The sequence below is a fragment of the Prionailurus bengalensis genome, chromosome D2, assembly GCF_016509475.1.
Source record: "Prionailurus bengalensis isolate Pbe53 chromosome D2, Fcat_Pben_1.1_paternal_pri, whole genome shotgun sequence".
NCBI lineage: Eukaryota > Metazoa > Chordata > Mammalia > Carnivora > Felidae > Prionailurus > Prionailurus bengalensis.
In genome coordinates, this window is record NC_057351.1 from 12,967,260 (window position 1) to 12,981,115 (window position 13,856).

The 13,856-nt window shown below is 47.7% G+C and overlaps 1 protein-coding gene across 3 annotated transcripts in view; it reads left to right on the plus strand.

Annotated features, from left to right (window-relative positions):
* Positions 1 to 13,856, plus strand: part of GNG4 (G protein subunit gamma 4) — a 73,083-nt gene that overhangs the window by 20,692 nt on the left and 38,535 nt on the right. Inside the window, exon 1 of one of the 3 annotated variants that reach the window (XM_043596254.1) lies at positions 214 to 413. The exons of 1 other annotated variant lie outside the window; for it this stretch is intronic. In XM_043596254.1, coding sequence (XP_043452189.1) covers positions 341 to 413 — 73 coding nt within the window. In that variant the 5' untranslated portion in view covers positions 214 to 340. Of the gene's footprint in view, positions 1 to 213; positions 478 to 13,856 lie in introns of those variants that run through there. One more of the 3 variants, XM_043596256.1, reaches the window with a different exon arrangement.

A 13,856-nucleotide genomic window follows, 5' to 3' on the forward strand; every position in this document is an offset into this window, starting at 1 on the left:
AGCAGGTGTTAAACTTCATCACTTCCAAGTAGAGCAGATGCCATTTCTGCTCAGAGAGGGATTTCATGGCTGTTTCTGGTCCTGCTCAGTTCTGTGCGGGGTGGGGGTGGGGGGCACTGGCATAATTAACATGAGGGCACTCTGGCTGCCGCGGGTTCAGTCACAAAGACTCCAAGGAAACAAGCCTTCAAAGAGGCAGCTGGTAATAAATGACTAGTGAGCTACAGAGGAGGCCAGATGAGATGGTGAGAGCAGGCGCCCTTGACCAGGGACTGGCATGAAGCCCCAGAATCAAAGGAGGCTGAGGACTCGGATCACAAAAGTGGAGGGAAGCCGCTGAATGAAGCACACGGGACAGGAAGCTGGGCCTGCAGCAGGGGAGCCGTCATTAACACGGGCCACCGTCCAGCGCCGTGAGTCAGAGTGAATCGGGCTGGTGTGAATCTCAATCCACAAACTCTGGTGCGGGGGAGAAAGGTGATTCTTCTGATTTTCCAATAACTCGACTTTGACTGAAGCATGCATCCTTTTGGCTGGCAAGGAACTTTAGTCTCAGTTTTTACCAGGTGTCCCCAGCCTCCCTGGGATTGCCTCAGGGTCTCCCCAGGACTTAGGAAAGGCCAGGGTGTGGGAGAGGTGCCCCCTTGGTCCTCGAGGCATCTGTCCACCAGGTGACCAATGAGACACCCACCAACTGGGCATCGGCCCGTGAGGCGAGTGCCTCTTGGTGGCCTCGGGTCCTGCCTGGGGGCACAACACTCTCCTCTGGGACCCTCTCTGCTTCAGAGCAGTAGGCGGCCAGTTTGTTTTTGGGTCTTGCCACCCCCCCCCCCATGCCCCACCTAAGACTCCCACCCCCAGCCCCAGCCACGCTGGCTATTGGTGAGGGTTACCCTCTAGTCCTGGGGCAACTCCACTGTTCGCCCTGCTCTGGTGAAGGCATTGGCGTCCTATCTCCCAAATTCTTTCCCACCTCTGAGGCTCAGGCTTTGGAAACAAAAGTCTAAGACTCTTGGGCGTGTCTGTTGTTTAACCTACCACACCGGTCCCTCCATGGATTGGGAGGTGTAGGTCAACATCTGTAAGTGTGGTACGATCCCTGTGTTTGAGGTCACTTGATTCGGGTTTTCTTTCAGGCTTCACCCTACTCCAGGCGGCCTGGCTTTCCTCCCTGACAGGTTAACACACACAGAAGGCTTGCACTTCCTGACAGAGCCCTGGGGAGAGCCGATGGTCCACATCACAAGCCCCCTGGCCCAGCCTGCTCCCGTGTGCCTCCATCGTACTGATAACTGCCACTTATCGAGGCTCCCCCCCCCCCACTGTGCCAGGCAGTTTTCTAGACCCCTCACTCACATTATCTCATTTAATCTTCAAAACTGCCATGAAGGCAGGTATAATTACACCTCATCCTCAGAGGAATTTTAGGGCAGTGAGACTTCTGTGTGACAGTCTAATGATGGCCATGTGTCATTATACATTTGTGCAAACCCATAGAAGGTATAACGCCAAGAATGAACAACGACTGTGTGAACTGTGGCCTCTGGGTGCTAATCACGTGTCAGTGCAGGTTCATCAGTTGTAACCGATGCACGAGGCTGGTCAGCGGTGCTGGTGGTGGGGACACTGTGCAGGTGTCGGGGTGGGGGGGACACAGGAGATCTCTGTACTTTCTGCTCAGTTTTGCTGTGAAACTAAAACTGCTCTGAAAAACGAAGTATTTTTGTTTAAAAGAGGTTGGGGGGCGCCTGGGTGGCGCAGTCGGTTAAGCGTCCAACTTCAGCCAGGTCACGATCTCGCAGTCCGTGAGTTCGAGCCCCGCGTCGGGCTCTGGGCTGATGGCTCAGAGCCTGGAGCCTGTTTCCGATTCTGTGTCTCCCTCTCTCTCTGCCCCTCCCCCGTTCATGCTCTGTCTCTCTCTGTCCCAAAAATAAATAAACGTTGAAAAAAAAAAAATTAAGAGGTTGAGAGGGTGGCAAAAGAAGGTTTGGAAGGTGGGAAAGGGAAGTATAGTCCTAAGCAAGAGGAGAGAGACCAGGGAAGGGGCCGCATGCCTGGAGCTGTGTGTAGGTCACAGGATCATCCTGCGAAAGATACTTTCACCAAGATCCCTGAATACCTTTGTCATGCGGGGGCCTCACCTGCCTTCTGGTCGTTCTTTTCTGGGTCCTGCTGGGGGGCTCCCTTCCGAGTCAGCTCTTCCCCAGGGTGAGAAGGTCAGCAATGTGTTACAGATTTTCCAAGAGCTGCAATTTACTAACAGTCTTCCTCTGAGGGTCAGGAGCCTGTTTGCCAACAGCAGTCTTGACCAAGACAAAAACAGGTTTCTAGAGGTGAGAGGGAATCGTGATGGAGACAAGGACGACAGAGAAACCTTATTTGATCGGTCTTCCCACGAAAAATCTTACAGGAAGCCAATGAGGTGGGAAATAAATTTGCAAACACACACACACACACGATGTAAAGTTAAATCCTGATGCTTTGGAACAAAATCATGTCATTTCTTAAAAAGACGAATTCTCCAGGAATGTGCCAGTTAGTGGCTTGCTGAAGAATGTTTATAGGAAAATTCATTATTCTTGAATAATGCTCAGAGCTGAAATAGGACAGCGTTTGTCCTTTCCTCAATTAAAAGTCACATGGACAATTCAAATGTGTCATTTTTCTCTGACAGTCAGACACTTCCCACCTTGTGAAAATAGCTTTTCTGTTGAAATAGTGTCACGAAGATGGGATTTGACATAGTCTGAAGAACCACACTGTCTTTCAGAGGACTCGCTTGGGACCCATGACCGCTTTCTTCTTTCTGCTTTCTCCCTTTCGGCCTGGAAAAGTCTCTCCTAGGCCACCGTTGTGTTCTGGAAACAGATAACTTGTCTGATTTCACGGGTTCACAGCTGGAGTGGAGTTTTTGCCTCAGGATGAATCATAACTCACATCTCCTCCATACTTGATTTAGATGAGATTTTTTTTTTAATTTTTTTTAACGTTTTACTTATTTTTGAGACAGAGAGAGACAGAACATGAACAGGGGAGGGTCAGTGAGAGGGAGACACAGGATCCGAAACAGGCTCCAGGCTCTGAGCTGTCAGCACAGAGCCCGACGCGGGGCTCGAACTCACGGACCGCGAGATCATGACCTGAGCCAAAGTCGGCCGCTCAACCGACTGAGGCACCCAGGCGCCCCTAGATGAGATTTTAGAAGAAGATTAAGCTTTGGGGCTGTTGGGATGGGGGTGAATTTACTTTTCATGTAAGAAGGACATCAACTTTGGGGGTCCGGAGGGCGGAGTATTATGGACTGAGTTGCATCCCCCACCAAATTCAGAACGTTACAGAATGTGACCCTATTTGGAGAAGGCCTTAAAAGAGGTAATTAATGGGGTCATGTGGATGGGCCCTAATCCAATGTGACTGGTGTCCTTATATGAAGAGATTAGGACATGGGGCGCCTGGATGGCTCAGTCACTTAAGCCTCTGACTCTTGATTTCAGCCCAGGTCATGCTCTCACAGTTCGTGAGTTCGAGCCCCACTTCAGGCTCTGTGCTGACAGTACAGAGCTTGCTTGGGATACTCTCTCTCTGCCCCTCCCCTGCTCCCACACACACACACTCTCTCTCTCTCTCAAAATAAATTAATAAACTTTAAAGAAAAAACAAGATTAGGACACAGACACACAAAGACAGAGGCCATATGAGGACACAGCAAGAAGATGACCGTGTGTAAGCCAAGGAAAGACACCTCAGAAGAAACCAACCTGCCAGCACGTTGACCTTGGACTTGTGACCCCCTGAACTGTAAGAAAATAAGTTTCTGTTGCATAAGCCCCTTAGTCTGTGGTACTCTCTTATGGCAGCCGGGGCAGACTAATACAGCTGGAGAGTGCCCGAAGTGAGGCTGAAGGAGATAGGGAGGGGCCGGCTGCATATCGGGCGTGGGTGAAAGGGTCACACATCCTCTTCCCCTGCTGCATAAGAACCCAGCCTTGTTAACCACCTAGCTCTCTTGCCCCGCCTTGCAGCTGTAACAAACAACCACAAAATGAGTGGCTTAAAACAATCCATTCATCGTACTGCACTTCTAGAAGTCAGAAGTCGGAAAAGGGTCTCGCTGGGCTAAAATTAAGGTGTTGGCAGAATCGCATTTGTTTCTGCTCTGAAGGAAAGCCTGTTTTCTTGCCTTTTCCAGCCTCCAGAGGCTCCATACATTCCTTGAGGCGTGGCCCTCTTCCATCTGTAGAGCCAGCAGTTAGCATCTTAAAATCTCAGACTTTGACACTGACTCTCCCACCTCCTTCTCTCTCTTATAAGGACCCTTGTGATTGTATTGGGCCCATCCACATAATCCAGGATAACCTCCCTATTTTATTTTTATTATTTTTTTTCAACGTTTATTTATTTTTTTGGGGGGGGGGGGACAGAGAGAGACAGAGCATGAACGGGGGAGGGGCAGAGAGAGAGGGAGACACAGAATCGGAAACAGGCTCCAGGCTCTGAGCCGTCAGCCCAGAGCCCGACACGGGGCTCGAACTCACGGACCGCGAGATCGTGACCTGGCTGAAGTCGGACGCTTAACTGACTGCGCCACCCAGGCGCCCCAATAACCTCCCTATTTTAAAGTCAACTGATTAGAGGCACCTGGGTGGCTCAGTTGGTTACGTCTCTGACTTCGGCTCAGGTCACGATCTCTTGGTTTGTGGGTTCGAGCCCCGCATCGGGCTCTGTGTTGACAGCTCGGAGCCTGGAGCCTGCTTCGGATTCCATGTCTCCCCCATTTGCACTCTGTCTCTCAAAAATAAATAAGTGCTAATTTTTTTTAAGTCAACTGATCAGCAACCTTAATTCCATCTGCTATCTTAATTCCTCCTTGTCATGTTACATAGTGTATACACAGGTTCCGGGAATCGGGACATGAGCCTCTTTGGGAAGCCACTCTTCTGCCTACCTACTATACTCCTGAAACTAGATAAGACAGCATATGTCAACTGTATTGTCAGGCAGCATCGTTCGGATTGCATAAGCATTACTTATGGACCGGAAGCAGCCGTGAAGGAGCTTCAAACACCTCACGTGGACACGATACTTTGGGCTTTCCCAAGTGTTTGGTGACTTCTGTAAGTGGCATGTCCCTGTGGGGACCCGGAAGCTCTATTGAAGAGATGCTGCTTCTGCGGGCAGGGGTCTGTTGCACCAAGGTGGACCCTGCCCCTCCACTGTAGATCTCATCCCTGAACGCCGTATAAACTGCAGTGAGAACTTCTGAAGGACTCCTCGTGCATGTGCCGATACTGTTGCGCTGGCCAGCTGGGGCTTCTGTCCTAGCTTTCGGAATAGATTGGTCTGTGTTGTGTTACAGTCACGTGAGTCTGAAAGTGTGGTCGGTCGTCAGCATCGTACTGGGCGAAAGTGGTTGGCTTTCCTCTTACGACCAATGAGGAGCTATAGTCGTCTTCCTTGGCCACCAACAGAGTACCACAGAGCAGGTGGCTCACACAGCAGGAATTTATGTTCTCACGGTTCTGGAGGCTGAAGTCCAAGACCAAAGTGCTGGCAGGGTTGGTTTCACTTTGCTGTGAAGAACATTATTGGTATTTTTTGTTTGAACCTTGCATGAAGTCTGAGGCATAGATGAGAGCGATAGAGCAGTGCAAACTTCCTGACTGGGGCGGTCATATTGTGGTTATGGGAGAGAATGTCCTTGTTTTTCGGAAATGCATAATATTTTTTTTAAGTTTCTTTATAAATTTTGAGAGACCGAGAGCATGAGCGGGGGGACGGGCAGACAGAGAGGGAGAGAGAGAATCCCAAACAGGCTCAAGTCCCAGGTTAGCAGAACTTGAACTGAGGAAGCATGGGATCGTTGATCTGAGTCGAAATCAAGAGTCAGATGCTTAAGCGACTGAGCCCCCAGGTGCCCCAAGAAACACATAGGATTGAGGAGTAATAGGGAGTCAGCTGGCAACTCACACTCAGGTGGTTCAGAGAAAAAAAAATTCTCTGTGCTACACTTGCAACCTTTCTGTGCACTTGAGATTGTTACAAAATGTTTAAAGTTTGACATTAAAGGCCACTCTTCAAAAGTAAATGATGCCAACGAGCACATGAAAAGATGCTCGGCATCGTAGCCCGTAGGCAAATGCAAATGAAAACCACAGTGAGGTCCCACCTCACGCCTACTGGGATGATTATAATCCCCCCAAAATGGGAAGTAACAAATGTTGGTGAGGATGTGGAAAAATTGGAACCCTCCTACATTGCCGGTCGGAATGTAAAATGGTCCAACACAGGTACTCCGACAAATATAGGCATATGCCTGTTCAAAGCAGAAGTAAGCACAATAGTCAAAAGGCAGGGAGAGCTCACCTGTCCATCAAACAAAGTAAGGGCAAAAAATTGTGGTATATCCATACAGTGGAATATTACTCAGCCACAGAAAGGAACAAAGTACTGATACATGCTGCACCCTGGATATAACCTCAAAACATTACATAGGTCAGACACAGAGGGGCACATCGTGAATTATTCCATTTATACGAAATGTCCAAATAGAAAAATCCATAGAGACAGAGAGCAGCTTGGCTGTTGCCAGGGGCTGTGGGGAGAGCCACTTAATGAGTATGGAGTTTTATTCTGGAGTGATGGAAATGCACCGAAACTAGACGGAGGTGGTGTTGTGCAACATTGTGAATGTACTAAATGTTCACTTTGAAATAGTTACTTATGCCAGGTGAATTTCACCTCCATAGAAATTCACTTGGAAATCCCAGCATTTCCCTGTAAATGGTGTCTTAAAAAATGGTTAGAGATAAAATGCAGTTGCCAGCAGCTGGAGTCTTTAGAAATAGTGTTTCCTGGAACCGGTCCCAGAGGTTGGAACTGCCTCATCTTCATTGGGTAGCTTGGCCTGTCGCCAAGGCTACTGCTTCTTAACAGGACACAGGCTGTGGCATTTGAAGCCCATGTTAGAGAGTGAACCACCAGAGTGAGGCGAGAGGGCTGTGCTAGAAACCCTCCCAGAGAGGGAGGCAGTGCATCCAGGCTCACGATAGCCACTGGTTTTACTCGGATACTGGAAGCTTCGCCTGCACCCTAGAAAGATGGCTAAAATACCAAGGGGCGGAAGGGGTCTGGCTGGGAGAGGCCAACAGGCAAATCGGCATGAGCTGCTTCTCTCCCATCAAAGAGCATGACCCACTGAATGTGTGCTGGCGTTTTTGATGGCATCGTGTGGGAGGTACAGCATACAGCTGACCCGTGAACTACACAATTTGAACTGTGAGGGTCCACTTCTATGTGGATTCTTTTCGACCGGTACAGTACAGTACTGTAAATGTATTTTCCTTATGATCTCCTTAATAACATTTCCTCTTCTCTAGCTTACTTTACTATAAGGATACAGGGCATAATGCATAGAAGATACAAAATAAGGGCTAATCGACTGTTTATGTTACTGTTAAGGCTTCCGGTCAACAGTAGGCTGTTAGTAGTGAAGTTTGGGGGGAGTCAGAGGTCGTATGCAGATTTTGGGTTGCACGGAGGGTTGGCGCCCCTACCTCCCACGTTGTTCAAGGCTCAAACGCATATAGTTCAGATCGTTCCCAGAGCCAGCTGCCTGTATGGCTTACCTCTGTTTCTCCAAGAACAAGCTCCACGTTCTACCCAATGGCCATGGCCGACAGCCTCATTTAAGACTGCGCTGTCTGTACCAACTACATAAAGGCTGGAGCCCTTCATGACCCAGAAGCTCTGCTGTCACTTCTCCATTCTGCAAAATTGCACTTTACGGAGCCTCGGACACAGTCCTAGCAATTTTGTGCCCTTTGGTCCACGATGAGTAACTTATTGGGTTTTTGGTATTTTTTCGCTTTTTACATTTTCTTGGCCACAGGGGAGGGGGCCTCCTCCTGTCCCTTGAGGTATTCACAGTTTCTTCCACCACTGCAGCCTCCCCTGGGGGTCCAGGGGGCCGCTGGGCACATGGGGTGGGGTGTGTTCCCATGATCACAGACGGGCACTGGGTAGTTCTGGGCATGGCCTTGTTGATGATAGTGGAGTATTTGGTGAAGGGGCTGAGGGGGGGTAGAATTACAGCGAGCCCCCCGATGGCAAAGGACGCAACCAGCACCAGCTCCTTGGCCCAGGCATCCTCGGGGAAGGTGGTGCATCTCCCGGCCATCTTGGCCTGTCAGCCACAGCCAGTCATTTGTGGGTTCTTTTCAGTATTAAATCTTCTACAATTCTGAAAACACAGACTGAAGATCAAAGAAACAGAGCAGAGATGAGCACAGGGGTCTCCTTCCTGTGCCCAGCCCTGCCACGCTGGTTTGAGCCAAGGCTCTCACCTGGCCCTGCCTTCTGACTCCTGCCCCCTCTTCCTCTGAGCCTTTCCATGAGCGGACTTCTGGTGGCCCTACAGGCACGACCGACAACTCTCTGTCCATCTTCAGCTCAAGCTCACTTCTAAGCTGCATCCCCATCAGTCCACCTGTCTGCCGGGCATGGTCTCTTCGGGGTCCTAAAGTCGCTCCAAGTGCAGCCTGCCCCACGTGAGCTCACCGCACACCCCTGAAAACCCCGCTTTCTCTTTTTAAGCCTGGTGAGTTTCCCCGAAAGTCGGCCAGCCACCTTCCTTCCCCACCTTCCCCAGCGTTCAGATCCCATGTCGTCCTCTCCGCACTTCCATCCCGGTACTAGCTCTCCATCACCCCCCGTCATCTCCCTGCCAGAGCTTCAGGTGCACGCAGCGGGTCTCTCATCTAGACTCGTGGAGCTTCCGAAGTGGTCTGCTTGTGTGTCTCATTCACCTCTTGCACATTCTCCACACTAGGTTGAGGTGATCTTTCTAAAATGTAAAAGCCGCTCATTACCTCTCTGCTTCAATATCCTTCACTTGATTCTAACTGCCTACTTGATTCAGGTCTCACCTCCTTAGAGTGGCATTTGAGACCCTCCGTGCTATGACCCTGGGCTCCAGGAATAAAGAAGCATGCAGCTTTTAGAGCATTCCAGGCTTGTTTATACCTTGCCTGCCTGTACACATGCTGTTCCCTCTGCCTAGTGGCCTCCTCTTCGCCTTCCCAGGTTCAGAGTGAGTATGAAGCCCTCCCACTCTTCTGTCCCTGTCCACCCCAAGAAGAATCCATCCTCTCCTTTTGGGCCCCACTCCCCTTCACAGATTCTGTGGTGGCTCCTTGGATCTATGATTGCATATGCTGCTCTTAGTTTGTCTCCCACACTAAATAGAGGGCAACAGCCATGTTTGAATCACCCCCTCATTTCTTGAGTGTTGTGCCTGACATAGTAAAGGCTGAATAAATGAATAATGGGTGATTGATTTGAGGTTCTCACTAATTAGCTGTTTCCTGACTTTGGGGAAATAACTGGCTAGACCTCAGTCGTGTCATTTGTGAAGTAAGGGAATTGTAGGTTGTTACTTTTGTTCTACAGATTGCTTCTCAGTCCGTGTTCCCGTCACCCCAAGAGGAGTTTCTTTCACACATCCATGAAACACCATGCCATTCTCAGAGAAGTGTTTCCTTATGGGTCTTACAAAGAACAAAACATAATGACTCTCTGTAAAAATGATCATAAACCTACGGCCCCAGTCTTGGGTTCGTGCTGATAACTGGGTTGAGTTCCCCTCCCCATTCCTACCCACCTGGAACATCACAGTGTGATATTATCCGGAAATAGGAGATGTAATTGGTGAAGATGAGGTCAATACTGGATTAGGGAAGGCCTTATATCCAGTATATGGTTGGTGCCCTTGTAAGAAAAGCAGGGGACAGAGAAACTTGGAGAATTGGGGGCCGTGTAGATGCGAGCAGAGATTGGAGTGATGTGTTTATAAGCAAGGAATGCCAAGGATCACTGGGAGGCCCCAGACCAGGAAAAAGAGAGGAAAGATCCTCCCCTCAAGTCTTCAAAGAGAACGTGGCTCCACGTGGTCTTAATGGTCTTCACATGGGCTTCGTTTCAAACTTCTAGCCTCCAGAACCATGGGAATAAATGACACCAGGTTTCAAGCCACCGAGTTTGTGATTTGTTATGATGGTGCTAGGACACCAGCACACTGGCCCAGCCACATCACCTCTCAACTGCCTCTTCCTCCTTGGTGCAGTGATCTCCCCACCAGTAGAGTCGCCATGAGACAAATGAAGAGTATCTCATTCTATACCGTAAGATACCACACACAGGGCATGAGTCTTTGGGCATGGTCAAGGGCATGGTCCAGTTCGAGTAATGAGTTTGTAATCCGGCAGGCAGTAAAAGAATTAACTTCGTACTCTATGAAGTCTGGTGGAAAAGCAACAGCTCTTGGCCCTTTTAATGCTTGTTCCTGTCAAATAAGATTTTGGGACTCTATCTGCAAAGCCAAAGAAATGATTGGAGGGTGGCTGGGGTGGCCACGTAGATGAGAGAGCGGGAAGTATTAAGGGTCACACGGAAGACGGACGTGGTTTCTCTTTCTCTTGTTTATTCTGCACCGACTTGGCAAATGCCCTTAAATATAGCAGCTGGTCTGCCAACCCTTTCTAATTTTCTTGACCTTAATCAGGGCCAGATAAGGAGGGCAGTCACGTGGTGACTGGTGACCAGCAGGTTCCAGCCTCCCTCAGACTCCGAGTGCTCTCCTAAGAATCTCTTGCCCCTTGGGCCCATTACAGTACGTGCCAGGCTAAAGGCTCCTTGACTCTGTGCTTGTTTGGCATCGGTGTGATGAGATGTTATCAGATCAGGCAGATGCTGTCAGGGAATCAAGATGTAAATTGAGTAACTGAGACCCAGATTGTAAAATGCCCCAAGCTCCACCATCACCGTATCTACTTTGCAGAGTGCAAGTTCAAGCAGGGGTGGGGCTGGCCATGGCCTTGTTCCCTACCGAGGGGACCGAGGGGACCATGCTCCCACTGAAGACGGGTGTGACAGCACCTGATTCTCTGCTCAGGGCCCAGGATATCCAGCTCTGTCCTGGAATGGCCGTGGGAAGAAGCAAGATTTCCCTGGAGAGGCTCAAATACCACTTTGCTGCTACAGTGGTTATGACCTTTCAGGTGAAAGATCTCTCTCCCTTTTACATCCCTTGTTTTGAAGCTGATGTGACCTCCGTTATTGGGGGGCACTCCAACATGTTGACTCAGTATATAAAATGGTTGTGGCAATCCGAAACCGATTTATCTTAAAGCTAGGGAAGAGGGATCTTAACTAAGTGATTTTGTGAACGCTGGGAGAACCTCTCCTCAGCTTCTATGCCCAAAGCAGTGCCACCTGGCATCTAACAGGATTGTAGGGTGAAAACAGCAGCATCCTTACATTTCTATTTGTAGCCCCCCTAACCCGTGGGGACTGGACCCAAGAGCAAATCTGCATGACAGGTACCATGCAGTACTGGAAACAGTGACTCAAGGCCAAGGTGTGGCTATCAAGGCCAAGGTGTGGCTATCAAGGCCAAGGTGTGGCTCGCGATCCAGGGCTCTGTCTCCAGTGTGTGTTGGGCTCTGTCTCCAGTGAGCTGCTTCCCGGGGACGTGTGGGACCTGGCAGGCCCACGCCACCAGTCTATGCCCAGAAAGTGAGCGTGGCTTCCCAAGGTGGACTCTTTGCTGTAATTTATGCCTCGCATTTGGTTTTCCAAGTAGAATTTCTTAAATTACTACTTTTGTGTCAAGATTTGAAAGTATTTTCAAGTTTTTCTCATGAACGGGCAGTGAATTTTGTCAAATGCTTTTTCTGCGTCTGTTAAGATCATCCTCTGATTTTTATCCTTCCTTTTGGTAACGTGGTGCATCACGCTGATTTGCAAATATTGAACCATCCTTGCATCCCTGGAATAAATCACACTTGATCATGGTGAATGATCGTTTTAATTTATTGTTGAATTCAGTTTTCCAATATTTTGTCAAGGATATTGGCATCTGTTCATCAGGGATATTGGTTTATAATTCTTTTTTTGTACTGTCTTTGTCTGGCTTTGATATTAGGTTAATGCTAGCCTCATAGAATGAATCTGGAGGTTTTCTTTCCTCTTCTATTTTTTGAAATTTTTTAAAAAATATTTTCAGGAGGGGCTCCTGGGTGGCTGAGTCGGTTGAGCGTCCGACTTCGGCTCAGGTCATGATCTCGCGGTCCGTGAGTTCGAGCCCCACGTCGGGCTCTGTGCTGACAGCTCGGAACCCGGAGCCTGTTTCGGATTCTGTGTCTCCCTCTCTCTGACCCTCCCCTGTTCATGCTCTGTCTCTCTCTGTCTCAAAAACAAATAAACATTAAATAAATAAATAAATAAATAAATAAATAAATAAATAAATAAATATTTTGAGGAGACTTAGTCTTAACTCTTCTTTGAACATTCAGTAGAATTCATCTGTGAAGCCATCGGGTCCTTCAGTTTTGTTAGGAGTGTTGATTTGATTACCGATTCAATTTCATTACTAGTAATTGGTCTGTTCAGATTTTCTCTTTCTTCCTGGTTCGGTCCTGGAAGATTATATGTTTCTAAGAACTTATCCATTTCTTCTAGATTGTCCAGTTTGTTTGGACAACTATTTATCCAATTATACGGTTGTTTGTATAATTTTTTGTAATAGTCTCTTAAAATCCTCTGTATTTCTGTGATGCTAGTTGTAACTCCTCCTTCTGATTTTATTTATCAGAGTCCTCTTTTTGTTTTCTTGATGAGTCTGGCTACGGTTTTATCAATTGTGTTTATCTTTTCAAATAACCAACTCTTGGTTTCATTGACCTTTTTATTGGTTTTTGTTTATTTTAAACTTTTTTTTTTTTAGAGAGAGAGAGTGCAAGTGGGAGAGAGGGGCAGAGAAAGACAGAGAGAGAGAGAGAGAGAGAGAGAATCTCAAGCAGGCTCCATGCTCAGCGAAGGGCCTGACATGGGGCTCGATCCCATGACCCTGGGATTATGACCTGAGCCAAAATGAAGAGTAGGATGCTCAACCAACTGAGCCACCATGGTGCCCCATTTGTTTGTTTGTTTTTGCCTCTTTTTCATCTATTTCTTCTCTGATCTTTATTTCCTTTCTTCCTACTACCTTGAGCTTTGGGGTTTTTTTCCCTAGTTCCTTGAGGTATAAGTTAGATTGTTTATTTCAGATTTTTCTTGGCTTTTTTTGAGGAGGGCCTATACCTCTAAAACCTCCTCTTTGGACAGCTTCTCTGCATCCCAAAGGTTGGGGAATATTGTGTTTTCATTTTCATTTGTCTCAAAGTATCTTTTTAATTTCCTCCTTGATTTCTTCATTGACTTGTTGGTTGTTTAGTAGCATATTGTTCAGCCTCCACGTGTTTGTGTTTTTCCAGGTTTATTTTCTCATGATGAAACCGGTCATTTCAGTTTCATAGCATTGTGGGCAGAAAAGATGCTTCAGATGATTTCAATCTTCTTAAATTTTTCTCTGAGACTTGTTTTGTGGCCTAACGTAATCTATCCTGGAGAATGGTCTGTGTGCACTGGAAAAGAATGTGTATTCTGCTTTTGGGGAATGAACATTCCATATGTACCTGTTAAGTTCATATGGTCTAATGTGTCGTTCAATGCCACTGGTCTATATTGATTTGCTGTCTGGATGATCTAGCCATTGATTTAAGTGGATGTTAAAGACCCCTACTTTTATTGTATTACTGTCAGTTTCTCCCTTCATGTCTGTTAATATTTGCTTTATGTACTTAGGTGCTTCCATGTTGGGTGCATAAACATTTACAATTATATCCTCTTGTTGGGTTGATCCCTTTATTGTTACCTAATGTCCTTCTTTGTCTCTTTTTACAGTATTTTTTTTTTTAGTTTTAATTTTATTTATTAATTTTGAGAGGAGAGAGAGGAAGAGGAGGAGGGACAAAAAGAGA